The sequence below is a fragment of the Sebastes fasciatus genome, chromosome 19 (genome assembly GCF_043250625.1).
Source record: "Sebastes fasciatus isolate fSebFas1 chromosome 19, fSebFas1.pri, whole genome shotgun sequence".
Taxonomy (NCBI): Eukaryota; Metazoa; Chordata; class Actinopteri; order Perciformes; family Sebastidae; genus Sebastes; species Sebastes fasciatus.
In genome coordinates this window covers 1,378,849-1,396,828 of record NC_133813.1, presented here as the reverse complement: position 1 = coordinate 1,396,828, position 17,980 = coordinate 1,378,849, and the positions used below count along the sequence as shown (strand labels likewise).

The following is a 17,980-nucleotide window of genomic DNA, read 5'->3' as shown; positions in this document are numbered from 1 at the left end:
GTTAATCTCGATTAACTATGTTAATCGATGTACTGCCCTAACGATAAGGCTTTTCATCTCGCTCTTAGACAGAAAGCAAAGAAAGTGTATTTCTAAACATGTTGAATTATTCCATAAACTATACTGTTCTGTAGGAGTCCGTTTTTAGAAACAGTCATGTGGGCAAAGAAAGTAGAAGAAGCCTTCCTCTTCACCTCCTCATCGCTTTTTCACGTGTGACGTCAATCTGTGGCTGTTTTAAAACCCGACCCTCGGACCATTTTCTCCCTTCAGCAGCGTCCTCTTCTCTCCACCGAGGGTTTCATGATCCACTCTGAGCAGAGAAGATGATCACATCTGAGGGAGCTTCTCCTCATCCTGCCTTCATCATGCCCTCCTCCTCCTCCAGGTCACGCTGTGTGACTGTACCTGCCTTCAGCTCAGACACAGTTTTAGACTCCTAAAGAGGATAGTAGCCTCTTCCTGCTGCCGTCAGACTCTCATCAATGTGCTGCCTGCAAGCAGCAACTCTTCCAATATGTGTCACAGAAGAACTTTTTGAGGCCAAAAGCAGTCTGTCTGGAGGCAGCGCTGCTTTTTGTGTTCGTCTCCGTCTTCAGCCTTCAGACGCTGTGAACTGCCAGGTTTCTATCGCTGTGCTTCGGGCTCAGAGAACATGTGTCACGGTCCGGATTTATCAAACCGACGCAGGAGAAATGAAATGTAAAACTCACAAACTTAAAGTGAGACAATGGAAGTTTTGAAAGAAGAAATAATGGTAATAATATATAATAATCATTAATAAATGAGAAATTGATAGTTATTTAAACTTAATTAATAGTTATTTTACTGTTAACAGTCAGACAAAACCAAGATGGAGACGGCCAATGGTAATTTATAATAACCATCATTTATAAATGGTAACTTGATTAAGTTTTAGTTAATAAAACTTAGTTAATAGTTATTTTACTGTTAACAATGAAATGTAATGCTATAATTTATGTTATTTTAACAATTTATTGATGTATATATAACATATATAATATAAATATATATATAGTCACTCTTTATACTTCCTGGTTCAAGATTATGTGGATTATATACGAAGTACAGTGCTTTACTTTTATAAAATTTGTGAGTTTTATTGTTCAAGTTTTGTTTTTGTTTTGTTTTTTATTTATTGTATTTTACCTTTTTAATCTTGCTTACAACTGAGCTTTATTTTTTTGTATTTATTAATTCATTCATTCATTTATTTTCGGCATACTTTTAATGGAGACAGTTTGACTAAATGTAAACAAATAAAGGCTAAAAAGAGTTGTAGTCCACCGCTAACTGACTGACGCATGGCAACATCACACTTCCTGTTCACGTCCCCAAAGCATCATGGGAACTGTAGTTAGAAAAACTTGCACGCATGATCATCCCCTCAAATAGAAGTCAGACAAAGAAATCCTAGCAGTGATAAAATTCATGAATATTGATTCTATTGATAGATATAAAGACGATGGTCAACCTGTCTGGCATTATGAGAATTAATCTGAGAATTCAATTTGAAGAAGTTAAAGATACGAGAGAGAAACTGGCAAATAAATATACTGTATTTACTTTGTTACAGTAGTTTCTACCACTGAAAATATACTTAACTTCACGTTTATATAATAATATCACGAGTCTCCCCTTTACAGACATGCCCACTTTATGATCATCACATGCAGTTTGGGGCAAGTCATAGTCAAGTCAGCACACTGACACACTGACAGCTGTTGTTGCCTGTTGGGCTGCAGTTTGCCATGTTATGATTGGAGCATATTGTTTTATGCTAAATGCAGTACCTGTGAGGGTTTCTGGATCAATACATTTAAAGATTATATATTCTAATTGATTGACAGCCCTAGTTTTGGACTGTTGGACGGACAAAACAAGACATTTAAAGACGTCACCTTGGACTCTGATGAACTGTGCTGCACATTCTTCACTGTTTCCTGATGTTTTATAGACTCAATGATTGATTACTTATAGATTCATCAACTATTAATATAGTTGCAGCTGTAATTCAGTCTCCTCTCAATGACTCTCTGCTCATGTTAACACGTCCACCGGACACTGACAGCATTAATCTGAGCGGAACATCTCAGTCCGTCCTGGTTGTCATGGTAACAGAAACCACAGTTTTATAATCTGTAATCTGTCAGCATCTTCTTATCAAAATGATCAGTTCCACAGATATACAGCTCAGAGAAGTTAAAGGGACATTTCGCAATCCTTTACGTGGCTGTTCACTGACGGAATAAATTCATGCTACACTGACCCCTTATCAGTCGTGATGATTTAATTCTGGCTAGTTTCCAGAGTAAGTGATCAACAGAGGATTTATCTAGCTGTGAATGTGAACACATGAAAAAAAACCTTTTGATCTTTAAAGGGCCTATATGTACGTTTCTACACATATAAACATGTTTTAATTGTTTTTTATTGCCAGTGTGTGAACAGGTTGTAACTCAACCTAAAAAATGACTTTCTGCAACACAAACTCCACGGAAACACCAAAACAACAACGTTATATCTGGTGAAGCTCGTCTTAAAAACAGGAATGTGACCGGCGTCGGGGGGGAACTAGGAGGGACCGTCGTTTGGTTTTGGGTATCAAAGCATCACCGAGCTGGCAACATCCTATCGGACAGGTGAGCTAACGTTACTGCCCGGCATGTGAAATATACACTCACCGGCCACTTTATTAGGCACACCTGTTCAATTGCTTGTTAACACAAATAGCTAATCAGCCAATCACATGGCAGCAACTCGATGCATTACGTCATCTAGACGTGGTGAAGACGACTTGCTGAAGTTCAAACCGAGCATCAGAATGGGGAAGAAAGGGGATTTAAGTGACTTTGAACGTGGCATGGTTGTTGGTGCCAGACGGGCTGGTCTGAGTATTAAACTGCTGATCTACTGGGATTTTCACGCACAACCATCTCTAGGGTTTACAGAGGATGGTCCCAACAAGAGAACAGATCCAGTGAGCGGGGGTTGTGTGGACGGAAATGCCTTGTTGATGTCAGAGGTCAGAGGAGAATGGGCAGAGTGGTTGGAGATGATAGAAAGGCAACAGTAACTCAAATAACCACTCGTTACAACCAAGGTATGCAGAATACCATCTCTGAACGCACAACACGTCCAACCTTGAAGCAGATGAAGACCACCCGGTACTAGCAAGGTGTACCTAATAAAGTGGCCGGTGAGTGTATAGTGATGTTGTGGTTTTAGCTGCTAACGCTAATCAATATGAAGCCTGTCAATCACGTTCAGTCTCGAGTGCGTCGCCTCACCGTTTAGACCAGAGTTCAGCAACCTTTACTTTCAAAAGAGACATTTTAGGCAAAAACAACCAACGAAAAAATCTGTCCGGAGCCACAAAACTTGTGATCATGTGATGAAGGTGACACAGATTATAGTCTAAGTCAGCGGCGGCTGGTGGACATTCTTCTAGTTATGGCTGTGGTGCCACATCCAGTCAGTTTCAGCAAACATCCCGGTATCATTTAATGCAAGAAAAGTGAAGGTGTCAAAAACACATTACTACTTTTCAGTTAAAGAATTAACAATTATTTTATTCCAACAAGAGGAGTAAAGAATGCTTAGAGAAACACAACAGTATAACATGTACTCAGTGGTGGAATGTAACTAAGTACTTAAATACAATTTTGAGATACTTCTACTTTACTTGAGTATTTCCATGTTCTGCTACTTTCTACTTCTCCTCCACTACATCTCAGAGGGAAATATTAGACTTTCTACTGCACTACATTTATCTGACAACTTGAGTTACTTTACAGATTCAGAGTATTAATACAACATATAATCACATTACAATCTAATTACACATATTACTGGGTGCATTCCATATTTAAAACACAAATATTGACATTTTGTATAATTTGTATTATTATTATTATTATTATTATTATTATTATAAGTAGTAGTGTGTTTTTTTGTGTGTGACTAAGGGTCTAAGTATACAGTATAGTATATAAGTCTAATGCAGTGAGGGCCAAAGAGACAATGTACTGCGGAGTATTAGGGCCACATTGAGGGAAAAAACATCTGAGATTTACAGTCATAACTTTACGAGAAAAAAAGTTGTAATATTACGAGAAAAAAAAGAAAATAACACGTAAAATGACTACTTTATTATATTATGACTTTTTTTTCTCGTAAACTTCTTACTTTATTCTCTAAATCTCAGATTAATTTTTTTCCCTCAATGTGGCCCTAATACTCCGTCGTACCGTCGTACCGTCGTACCGTCGTACCGTCGTACCGTCGTACCATAGACCTACAACAATGATGAATAAAAATGAAAATGTAAACAAAGAAGAGTTATTCATTTCCATTTCCAAAAGTCCACAAGGAGCCGCTGGAGAGGAGCTGAAGAGACGCAGGTTGCTGACCGCTGGTTGCTGAGCGCTGGTCTAGACCGACGCTCGCTCACGTCTACGTAGTGCGAGAACAAGCGCGAGCAACAGGACGCTGACTGTCGTTGACTTTGGCTGTTAACAAGCTAGTTCTGATTCATAGAGCCCCTTTAAAGGTGAACAGACGGCCTTTAAACCGTTAAAAACATGTTGACATGTTTGCGTATAACAGCGAGTTCAGCAACATCTGTATCTGTTCAGACAGCAAGAATGATCAGGTGATCAAAATGATCAGATTATCCCAGAAGAGGAAAATCATTACTGAACAAAACTATTTGCATTGCAGCCGGACTAAGAACACACGTATGCATCATAAAGACACAAGCCCATGTGAATGTATGTTATCTGATTTATTTATTTATTTATAATCCCCCTGGTTAGTTCTTCTTTGTCCTCATGTTCATGTTGTTGTTCTTTAAATTGAATTCTCTAATCAGTCAGTAAAAGGAGGATTGCAACACTTTATAGGCCTACTGTATAGACACATCAGAACACAGTGGAAAAACAACATTTCTATCTGAGACGTAGTGGAGTAGAATAGTACTGCAGGCTAAAATTAAAGTACAAGTAGTAAGTATCTCAAAGAATATGGTACCTTATTTTATTTTATTTATTTATTTTGCACATATTTGCAACAGCATCGAACCAGACAGTCAATTCAAGAGGAGAAAGGTTTAAAACTTACAGAACTAATTTAATAATTATTTATTTAATGTTTCTTGTAAGGCACTTTGAGCTGCGTTTTTATTGGAGGATGGAACCTGCCAAAATAAAAAATAAATAAAATAAAATATACAAATGACATGTCATTAAAAATATAAAAAATAATATCAAAAATAAATGTAGACATTAATTAATTGATAAAATGGGACATAAATTGGTACTGACCTCATGACACATGTTGAGTAACAAACCCCTCATTTGCATAATGAGGCAGAAATGCATAAAGAAATATAAAAAGAAAAGAACAGAAATAAACATGCTAAGGAAAAATTGTGCATGAATAAATAAAAAATAGAATTAAAACCAATTAAAATGCATAGATAAATGCAAAAATAAATAAACTTCAAATTTATTAAAATAAATACATGAATAAATACAAGAGAAATGTAAACAGAAGAGTAAATAAGGGAATTGATACAAAGATAAATAAATAAAAAAGCAAATTAAAACAGAAATATCAATTTATATCACATTTTATCAATTAATTAATGGCTACATTTATTTTTATATTATGTTTTCTATATTTAATGACATATGTTTATTTATTGAGGCATTTATTTATTTATTTCTTATTATGGCAGGTTCTGTCCTCCATACTTTTATGTATGAAAGGTGCTGTATAAATAAAGTTTATTATTATTAATATTAAATGCAACATGATTAGACATCCTCCAGAATTAACTAGACATCGTTAATGAAATGTGATGAATTCATTGTGACTTACACTTCTTTCTCTCTGATGTCCATCGTGAATAAACGTCCATAAATCCTCTTAGAAAGCAGAGACTCCTCGTAGCTGCAGAACTCGCCTGAGAATAGTCCCGTTTTTAACTTTTCTTCAGTATCACAGTAATCCAGTGATAGTTGTCTGTACATCCATGAGTACACTGCAAACAGGAACTACTAAGAGATAATTCGGCATACTTTTAATGGAGACAGTTTGACTGAATGTAAACAAATAAAGGCTAAAAAGAGTTGTAGTCCACCGCTAACTGACTGACGCATGGCAACATTACACTTCCTGTTCACGTCCCCAAAGCATTATGGGAACTGTAGTTAGAAAAACTTGCACGCATGATCATCCCCTCAAATAGAAGTCAGACAAAGAAATCCTAGCAGTGATAAAATCCATGAATATTGATGCTATTGATAGATATAAATAAATTAATTAATTAATTATATCTTTAATTAAATATAACAAAATTAATATACAAAATTAATGTAGCCATTAATAATTTATCAAATGTGACATGAATTGACATTTGTGTTTAAATAGGCTTCTTTATTTATTTATCTTCATATTAATTCCCTTATTTATTTACTCTTGTTTAATTTTCCCTATTATTTATTTATAATATTTTTGCATTTATTTTTAATTTATTTATTCATAATAAATTTTCAATTATTTTATATCTATTTTGTAAATGTATTAATGTATTTATTTATTTATGCACAATTATCCCTTTGCATTTCATCTCTTATTTATTCCCCCAAAGTTATTTATTTCTGTATGCTTTTCTTTTTACATTTCTGCCTCATTATGCAAATGAGGGGCTGTCACTCAACGTGTGTCATCGTGGGGTCAGAGTACATAGATCGGCTATATGCTGGCCAGCTAGCTGCAATAAATGTAGAAATACATACAAAATATGAGCAAAAATAAATGCAAATTATGTTGCAAAAATTAATACATACATTTTAAAATTAATAAAAATAAATACATGAATGAATAAAAGGGAAAATGAAACAGAAGAGAAATTAAATATATAAATAAATAAGAAAATGAAACGGAAGAGAAATAAATAATGAAGCAACAAAACAACATTTCTATCTGAGATGTAGTGGAGTAGAATAGTACTGCAGGCTAAATTTAAAGTACAAGTAGTAAGTATCTCAAGGAACATGGTACCTTATTTTATTTTATTTATTTATTTTGCACATATTTGCAACAGAATCGAACCAGAAAGTCAATTTAAGAGGAAAAAGGTTTCAAACTTACAGAACTAATTTAATAATTATTTATTTAATGTTTCTTGTAAGGCACTTTGAGCTGTGTTTTTATTGGAGGCTGGAACCTGCCAAAATAAAAAATAAATAAAATAAAATAAATGACTTGATAAATAAACATGTCTTTAAAAACAGCATAAATAAAGTGAAAAATAAATATAGACATTAATTAATTGATGAAATGGGACATAACTTGATATTGTAAAGAAATGTAAAAAGAAAAGAACAGAGAAATAAATACGCAAAAGAAAGAAAAAATCGTGCATTAATAAATAAAACAAATAAATATAAAACAAATTAAAATACATAAATTAATGCAAAAAATAAATAAACTTCAAATTATTAAAATAAATACATGAATAAATAAAAGGGATAATTAAACAGAAGAGAAAATAAATAAATGAATACAAAGATAAATAAATAAATAAAGAAGCAAATTAAAACAGAAATGTCGATTTATGTCACTTTTTAATCAATTAATTAATGGCTACATTACTTTTTAATATTCTTTTTTCTACATTTAAACACATATTTATTGATTTATTGATTGATTTTTGATTTTGACAACCACAAAGAGACTCTCAACCTTCCTCCTACTATAGTTCTACACTACTACTGAGCAGCAAATACAAATAAACACACAGATTTGTGTGTCAGCCCAAAGAGAGAACAGAGACTGGACACCAGTATGAAAACTGTGTGATCCTCTGGTCAAACTGTGAACACGGCTGACAGGAAAACAAGGTGAACACGTGACAGAGACTCAGTCGGACGAGGACTATTGGCTGTAAAACTGCAATCAGATATATTCCAGTAAAGCTCCACCTCTTCCTGTACGCAGATATACACTGAGGACAGCACATGTGATGATCAGAGCAGAGAGACGGTCTACCTGGACGTCATGGATCACCTGTTGGTGCTGATGCTGTTGCTGTGGAGCTCAGGTAGGACTCTGCTTTAAACATGATGAGTTATTATTCACATATTTCATCTTTAAATCAGAGAACAAACTGATCACACACACCAACATCACATCAAATGTTCAAAGGACGACTAAAAGGGGAAATGTCCAGGGTTCATACAGCTTTTATAAAGTCAAATTACATACAAAAAAAGTGGGATTAGCTTGTGATTAATCACGATTAACTATGGACAATCATGTGATTCATTTGTGATTAAATATTCTAATTGATTGACAGCCCTAGTTTTGGACTGTTGGACGGACAAAACAAGACATTTAAAGACGTCACCTTGGACTCTGATGAACTGTGCTGCACATTCTTCACTGTTTCCTGATGTTTTATAGACTCAATGATTGATTACTTATAGATTCATCAACTATTACTATAGTTGCAGCTGTAATTCAGTCTCCTCTCAATGACTCTCTGCTCATGTTAACACGTCCACCGGACACTGACAGCATTAATCTGAGAGGAACATCTCAGTCCGTCCTGGTTGTCATGGTAACAGAAACCACAGTTTTATAATCTGTAATCTGTCAGCATCTTCTTATCAAAATGATCAGTTCCACAGAAATGCAGCTCAGAGAAGTTAAAGGGACATTTCGCAATCTTTTACGTTGATGTTCACTCAGTGCTGATGGTAAATGTAGTCCACCGCCATCTTGGTTTTTAGCTGTCACCATCTTGGTTTTTGGTCCTTTTTACTGTTTACTCTCCTGCAGCCGTATCATTAATTTACTGCTAATGCTAACACAACATTTCCTGCTGCTACTGCTTCACATTAAAACACCTCAACTGGACGAACCATAGAAGAAGTGGACCGCCAACTGGTTTTGAAGCCTTGAGTTTGCCGTTTTGGCCGTCGCCATCTTGGTTTCTGGCCGTTGCCATCCTGTTTTTGGCTTCTGCCATCTTGGTTTCATGTCGCCACCATCTTGGTATTTGGCCATCCCCATATTGGTTTTAGGCCGTCGCCATCTTGGTTTTGGCCGTCGCCATCTTGGTTTTTGATCGTCCCCTTCAGCATTGGCTTCACTTCTCAGACCTGGCGGTAGCCCACTGGGACAAACACGTAGACAGACGGGGCTTTTATTGTGAAGCAGTCACAGGAAACACAATGTATTCACAAAACAGGACAGCAGCCATTTTGTTAATTTTGTTGTCTGTGGATCAATCTGAAATATTATCGGGAGTAACAGACGGATTATGAGACAGCGTGCAATAACAACGCCATTCTTACTTTTGGCGTGTCATTTCACGCCATGTAGTCTGTACTGAGAGAAATGTAAATGCATCCGTGTGAACAACAAATACCAGAGTTTTAACCAGGAGACCAGTGTCTTGACTTGTAAGTTACGTTAGTGACTTTGGCACATGACGACTGTCACGTGTTCTTTAGTGACGTTTGTGACATGTTTTCCGTCGTTGTGTTACGTTGATTCCGTACGTTGATTCTGTACGTATTTGATTTCCGTACTTATTTTAAGCCCAACAATGAAGTTTTTCCTAAACCTGACTGAATGTAATGTTGTGTTATTTGTACGCTTCCCCGTGAGACCGGGTTTCTACTTCACAACTAGTTACCTTAATTATTTAATTGTGGCTGTATAAACATCTTAACTGTGCTGATTGTGATTGTTTTAAACTGTAGCATGCAGAGATTCCTTTTGTGATTATTGCTGCTTCTCAGCTAAATGGGAACAGGTTGGAAATAGCCGCCTACAGACGGCATGAGGTTAGACTTGATCAACACGCCGTCCTTTGGTTAGTTAGTTACTCACTGTTTGATGATCCACGATGGTTCAGGTGGTCCAAGAGATGTTTGAATGGTGTACTGCGAGATACTGGGTTAGGCTATAAACTGCTTTAGCTGAATGTAGCGTCATGAACAAAATCAAAACCCCAAACAAACTAAATAAACACAATAAGTTCAAATCAGTGAAACAAATTCATCCAAGAAAACTTTGATGCCGCAGTACAATTAGCCAAAACACATGGCGGGTGAAGGCTGTTTCCTTGTGGCGTCTTCCATAGTCCACTGATTTCAGCACACCTGCCTTCAATACGAGCTTCCTGAGATACGAGGTCAGGTGACACTGTGCACTTGGTTTAACTCCAAAAGTACCACTATTTACTTTAAAGTAACTGAAGCTAATATGAAATTATAAGAGCTTGCTAGAAATGGCTTTAACAGTGATGTTGCACTGTAAATGAGCTGAACTGATGAGGACATGTGATGAAATGTTGAAGTATTCCTTTAACTCTGTATGAACTGACTTGTGTTCTGTGTATCCACATGTTCACCTGTTAAACTGGTCAAACGGCTCCAGAGTGAGTTCACTGAGGGGTTTCTGAGCTGCTAGGAAATGATTTTTCAAAACAACCTGAGAGTGTTTGTTCTGTCCACGGCTGTGATCCAATCATGCTGCTTTATCATTTTCTCCTCAGGACTCCAGGCTGAAGGAGAACACAACTCAACAGGTAGATAGAGAAAGAAAAGACATTAAAGAATCATTAAAGCAAAATCAATCAAGTTTTAGTTTGATCTGAATTAAATTCACTTCTTTTACTGATGACTCTCTTGTTTCTGTTCAGAGTCTGATGATGTCAGGTTGGTGGGAGGAGACAGTCGCTGTGCAGGAACACTGGAGGTGAAACATCAGGGAGACTGGAGACCAGTGGGGGGCTTCGACTGGACCCTGAAGGAAGCAGCTGTTGTCTGTAGAAAGCTGGACTGTGGCTCTGCTGTTTCTGTAGGATGGAGAGTCTCCTCAAAGAGATCTGTGTGGAGGATCAGGTACCGCTGTGTTCAGTCTGGATCTGCTCTGGGGGAGTGTGCAACAACATCAGGGTCCTCTCCCTACATCCTGGATCTCACCTGCTCAGGTAAGCCCAACGGTGACATCATCTATGACATCATCTATGACATCATCTATGACAGTAATGTACCCAGGTTGACTCACACATGCAGCAGCTAGAATGGCAGCAGACTGACTCCAGCAGCCATGACGGAGTCTGATGAGCTGCTGCCTCCGTAAATCAGCTGCTGAATGCAGCGTGATATATATCTGTATATATGAAACATACATGTCTGCTGCTTCAGGAGTCCCCTGGGCCGACCAGCAACCAGCCTGAAAGGACTCCTTCTTCAGCTTGACAGCTTTCTTAGCCACTGGTTTCCACCAGCAGCTTCTTTGGTTGCCACCATAAAGGCCCAGACACACCAACCCGACATCAAAGAACTAGCAAAGGCAAAGACGAAGGCCACCAGTCACGTCGCCTCACGTCTCCTTTGTCTTGGCCAAAAAGTTGAACTCGAACTCACCGCAAAGACGACAGCAGACGGCCAGTTAGCACGAACGTTCTGCGCCTACGTGAGATGAAATAACTCTCCACACCAGCAGTTCACGGTAGTCTGTATTTGTCATTAAAAAATGGGACGGCGGATATAGAAGCCGTTGTTATGATACGTACATAAAACAAAGCGGCGCTTGTCGACCATTTTCACACCACTCTCACCACTCAGAGTAGACAGATAGGCCAGTAGGACAATAACTAGAGCTGTCAATCGATTCACATATTTAATAACGGTTAATGACATGACCATCCATATAGTTAATCCTGATTAATTGCATGAATCGCAATTTTTTTCATCTGTCAAAATGTAAATTAAAGGGAGATTTGTCTAGTATTTAATCCTCTTATCAACATGGGAGTGGACAAATATGCTGCTTTATGTAAATGTATGTATATATTTATTATTGGAAATCAATTAACAACACAAAACAATGACAGATATTGATCCAGAAACCCTCACAGGTACTGCATTTAGCAGAGCAAATCTAAGCGCAAGCAGGGGCTATTTGAGTGCAAGGACAGGGTTTTGAGGGAAAGCATTACAAAATGTGGATCTGAAAGTCATGATCTCAAATTGAAAGACTACACTGTTGAATGAAGATAAGAAAAAAGCTCTATAATGTGTTGACTGTCCATGTGTTTGATCAGATCTAAGGCCTTTCATCATCAGAGCCATCGTCCTGCCGCTGATTCTGCTGTTGGCGAACATTGGCCTTTACTTCTACTGTAAGGTACTGACACACGTCTGTTGTTCAGACCACTGACTGACATGAAGCTCTCAGTCTGTGTTCATTGAAGTGAAGAGAGAGAGGAGTGATGCAGGAAGTCACATCTGTGTGCTGTCATGTGTCTCCAGGCCACCAGGGGGCAGAGGCCGGGCAGACGGGAGAAGGCCGAGCCGGATTATTAGAACCTGGGTGTTCCTGCAGCTGAAGGAGGGCCGACTGAAGAGGAAGGAGCTCAGGGAGCAGAGTAGCACCTCCACGGAGCTCATCTCACATCCAGATGGATTTATAACACACAACCCAGCAGCAGATCATTTTATACGCATGTTCCCTTTAAACAAGCTGTACATATTATATTACATTATATACTATATTATTATTACTCTCAACATGAAAACCAACAATGTGTTCGTCTCTTCATACGTTCTGACTTCCTGTCAGCTTCCATCCCATTGGTTCCTACTGAAGACGTAATTCTTTAAAAACACCTCACAAATATTTAGTTTCATTTGAAAACTAGCCTTTAAAGCAGGAATACCGAAGTCCAAGCAGCCGGCACAACTTGAAACTAAAGACACACCGACCCAGGCCGATGGGAACATCCATCCATCCATTATCTGTAACCGAACATTAATCTACCATGTTCAACCCAAAATACAAGTATGAACCTGGAAATGAGCATGATAAGTCCTCTTTTGCTTAATTTTGTAGTTAAGGAATATACTTAAATTTGTGAACAAGACATTTGCTTATTTTATATGAATTTTGCTTAACTTTGTACATTAAGGGATATATTTAAATTTGTGATCGAGAATTTTACTTATTTCACAAGAATTTTGCTTAATTTTGTAGTTAAGGAATATACTTAAATTTGAAAAAAATAAATTTGATATTTTCATGAGAATTTTGCTTAATTCTGTACACAAAGTAATATACTTAAATTTTTGTACAAGAATTTTGCTTATTTCATGCGAATTTTGCTTAACTTTGTACATTAAGGGATATGTTTAAATTTGTGATCAAGAAATTTGCTTATTCATGAGAATTTTGCTTAATTTTGTACACAAAGTAATATACTTAAATTTGGGATCAAGAAATTTGCTAATTTCACAAGAATCTTTGCCAAATTTTGTAGTTAAGGATTATACTTAAATTTGTGATCAAGACATTTGCTTATTTTATATGAATTTTGCTTAACTTTGTACATCAAGGAATATACTTAAATTTGTGAACAACAATTTTGCTTATTTCATGAGAATTTTGCTTAACTTTGTGCTTTAAGGGATATATTTAAATTTGTGATCGAGAAATTAGCTAATTTCAAGAGACTCTTGCTTAATTTTGTACATTAAGGAATATACTTAAATTTGAAAAAAAGAAATTTGATAATTTCATGCGAATTTTGCTTAATTTTGTACACAGATATATACTTAAATTTGTGATCAAGACATTTGCTTATTTTATAAGAATTTTGCTTAATTTTGTAAATTAAGGAATATACTTAAATTTGAAAAAAAGAAATTTGCTTATTTCATGCGAATTTTGCTTAATTTTGTACATTAAGGAATATACTTAAATTTGAAAAAAAGAAATTTGATAATTTCATGCGAATTTTGCTTAATTTTGTACACAGATATATACTTAAATTTGTGATCAAGACATTTGCTTATTTTATAAGAATTTTGCTTAATTTTGTAAATTAAGGAATATACTTAAATTTGTGATCAAGAATTTTGCTTATTTCATGAGAATTTTGCTTAATTTTGTTCTTCAAGGATTTTGGGACAAGATGTCCTCATTACTAATCCAATAATGTGAATAAAAATATGAACACATATGCAGCAGCAGCCTTCAGAGATGATAAAGATTAAAACATTAATAAAAATGTGGTTTATTCTACGTGGAGAGGACGTCACTTTAGGACGTCTGATCAAAACCATTTAAAGACAATATGAGAACATTCTTATGACAGAATAAAAGACAAAACACACATACTTGTATTGCACAGAGACATTTAGTACTAGTACTACTTTAACAAAGTTCTTTTTGAAGTCGGGTCCAGGTGGATCATTATTGGACGACGCATGTGACCCGTCCGCTCACAACCATTTAACAACCAAAACCAAAGCAGAGCGTCATCAGAAGGAGAACTTTACACTCACCTGTGCAGATCTGTGTTCAGATGTGCTCCAAATATTCAGTTCTCAGGTCACCATTGTTGCTGTTGGATCAGGACTCATGTTTGCTGGGAGAGATGAAATGATTCAGATCACTGTAATAAATGTATCACCATCATCTGCTGTGTTCAAAGAAATAAAACCGCTTTCAGAAGCTATGAAACTCTGTGAATGAGCTCATTTTAACGTTGTGAAAACGTAAAATACATAATAGCTAACGTACATTGGCTAAGTTTAGCTAGATACCAACATTACACATGAAAACAAAGTCATTTTGAGGTTAGCGAACGCTAGAAAACAAGACTTACTGCTCCCAGTTGCTGAATTTCTGAAGTTCGTCCTGCTGAAGTAGGACCTGACGAAGCAGCTGGGTGTACTGAAGCACCAGCTATCAGCCTCGCAGGGTCCTGACCTCCGTCACAGCTCCGGGAACATGGAACCCTCCTCCGGTGCAAACTGAGTTTTCATTACAGGTTCAGCAGTGAAGTGTCTGCAGCTGAATGCTGAATGTTGAAATGCAATCGGAAAACTACCAAAAAAGGTCAGACTCACTCATAACGCTCAGTAAAGATGAACACTGGGAAGTACGGCAAAATGCAGTGCACTCAAAGTACCCGGATGTTGTACTCAGAACGGTCAGATCGTTGAGTGTGGAACGCTGGACACTTTCCATACTCAGCTGCCTCCATCTTGGCTGCGTAGCGGAAGGGGCGGAGCCACGACCACGACCACTATTCAAACATACGTAGATAACAGAATAAAACAATACGTAAACATACCAGTACATTTCCAGCCAACAGGAGGACACATCGTAGGCGACGACGTTGGAAACGATTTCCACTCTGCTTTCATTTTTTTCTTCAACAAAGCAGGCAGATATGTTGGCGGGTAGTTGGCGGGTAGTTGACCATGTAGTTGGCGGGTAAAACCTGAAGGAGGCAGCAGCAACACAAAGGATGCCAGCACCGTAAAACCCCGAAGAAGATATTTTGGCGGGTAGCGAGCCGCGGTGAAATGTAGCGGTCGTCATTTCCGGTCAGTGCGCCGCAGAGTATTCCATTTGAGACGACCCTACCCCGCTGAAATACACGCACTACTCCAGTAAGTACAGAGTCACACAGTGCACTACATTGAAGTGTACTTCAGGAAGTACGTGGATTGGAACACACTCGTACACATTAACACACTAACGTGGCTAACGTGCTAGCGAGCTAACTGGTTCTTTGGTGTTCACATGTGGTGGTGTTGACCGTGTTCACGGAAGAAACGCCCCCCCTCATGTCGTATTCACAACAACGACTGAAAATGTATGCAAAAATAAATAAATAAATAAAAAATAAACACAAAAATTAATTAATTAATTAAAAATTCATAAAAATAAATACATAAATAAAAAGTAAATTAAAAAGAAGAGTAAATGAATGAGGGAATTCACACAAAGATAAATAAATATCAATTTATGTCACATTTTATCAATTCATTAATGGCTACATTTATTTTTAATATACTTTTTGCTACATTTAATGACATTTATTTATTTATGGAGTCATTTATTTATTCATTCTGGCAGGTTTCCTTCCTCCATACGTTGTTAGCTGCCGTCTGTCTTTAAATATGACTCGTTCTCTCTCTGCCTTTAGTGCGTTCATGCTGCTGTACGTTCACCTCCGCATCACCGCTCAGTATTTGCAGATTCATCATTTCATCAGCCTCCCAGTCTCAGCAGAATCACCACCACCAGAGTCTGGCCTCCATTTATCTTTCTGCTGCTCAGAGCAGACGGCCCTCGATTACAAATCTCCCAGTAGAGTCTACGACTTTCTGTCAAGACTTTATTATCTCACATCATCTGTTATATTAAATAGTTATCCGCTCTTCATTCACTTCTCTCTCCTGATTGAAAAGGCAGCGAGTGGAGCTGGAACGTCTGTTCAATGGTTCACTTATAACGCAGGAAACACGGTGACAAACAGATATGTTGTAGACTCCACTTGGACTCTAGCTCAAAGACTTGAGACTTGACTTGGACTCTACTGAGACCCGACAAATTACTACTTTATAATATTATGACTTTATTATCGTAATATTCTGACTTTTTTCACGAAACCTCAGATTTATTTTTTTCCTCAATGTGGCCCTAATACTCCGTCGTACCGTCGTACAATAGACCTACAACAATAATAAATAAAAATGAAAATGTAAACAAAGAACAGTTATTCATTTCCATGTTTAAAATTCCACAGAGAGCCACTGGAGAGGAGCTGAAGAGACACAGGTTGATGACCTCTGACCTAGAACAACCTGACCCTAAAGAAGACTAACATGTTATGTTATTATAGGTTTACGATGGCACTGAGGCACCGGTATATAAAATCTACCTCAGCTACAAACACATGTACAGAATATAAAGAAGGAACGACGGGAACGAGCATCATGAGATAATCAATCAGTACAGAAACACTGCAGATATACCAGCGTCAGACATACGACCCCACCGACACAGACACACCGGCAAACTAAAAGCAAGCTTGAAAAACATTAAATGATGGCGGCCATTAATTTCAGATTACTGCACAGAGCACATAAAAGTCATCCATTAAGGTGAGCCAGCATCGGGGACGGAAATGAAAGCGGTTGCCAGCATTATTAACCACAGTGAGATCTATCATGGCGGAGAACAAACACTATTCATTTCTGTCCAGAACTGCAGATAAAGATGAAACACAAACGCACACGTAAACGGAAACTGCACTCTCTGATCTAATGTGTTTGGAGGTTATAATTACTCCACTTTTTTATATATATATATATATGTATATATACATATATATATATATATATATATACATGTTTTTCTCTTACTACCGAAATCTTTTTTTCCATGTTGGAAACATAATAATAAATCACAAAGTAAAAACATTAACTCTGATGGAGAGGAGGTGGTGAGCCAGGAAAGAGAGGTGAAGCACGGGGCAGTCAGCTGGGAGAAATGACGGATGGAAGGTAGGTGGGTGGTGCAGTACGGATCTAATAGGATGCTACATATTAAATGTATGAAACTGAGGGATTCATGGAGAACATTTGCTCGGATTTATCCGGGCTGTTCTGCTCTGGACTGAGAATAGTAGTAAAGTAAAGTAACAGTTATAGACTGCATATATAAGAAGCAGAAGTAGTCACCGTGACGTCACCCATTGATTTGTGGACGGCTGTTTTGAAGCCTCAAGTGTGAAGTCGATCGGATGAACGGTTGTTGAGGACAGACGTACGGCCTGACTCTCCGAAAAACTACAAACACCACGTAGGGAGAGGGTCGGGGTGGATGGGAGGGTCAAAAAACACCAGCCCTTCGCCCAAGAGAACACATGTCCCGTGTGAAACCAGTGATTTATTCTTCACGTAACTTCCGTACTTAAGTAACGCCACTTACAACGAAGTCGTTTTTGCTACAAAACTTCCGCCACTTCCAGTGTGGCGTAACTTAACCAGGATCTTTTCCTAAACCTATTTAAGTAATTTTGTTGCCGAAACCTAATCAAGTTGTTTCCTGTGAAGACGGAACTTTATTTTGA

General features: G+C 37.4%; 1 protein-coding gene across 1 annotated transcript; it reads left to right on the top strand.

Moving 5' to 3' along the window:
- The first annotated feature begins 4,612 nt into the window (after positions 1–4,612).
- On the top strand, positions 4,613–13,652 carry LOC141757821 (scavenger receptor cysteine-rich type 1 protein M130-like). Its single transcript, XM_074618669.1, has 6 exons — positions 4,613–4,675; positions 8,029–8,131; positions 10,598–10,630; positions 10,745–11,035; positions 12,155–12,237; positions 12,363–13,652. Exons 1-6 carry the CDS (start codon positions 4,613–4,615, stop codon positions 12,414–12,416), a joined length of 627 nt encoding a protein of 208 aa, XP_074474770.1. The 3' UTR covers positions 12,417–13,652.
- Positions 13,653–17,980: the final 4,328 nt, after the last annotated feature.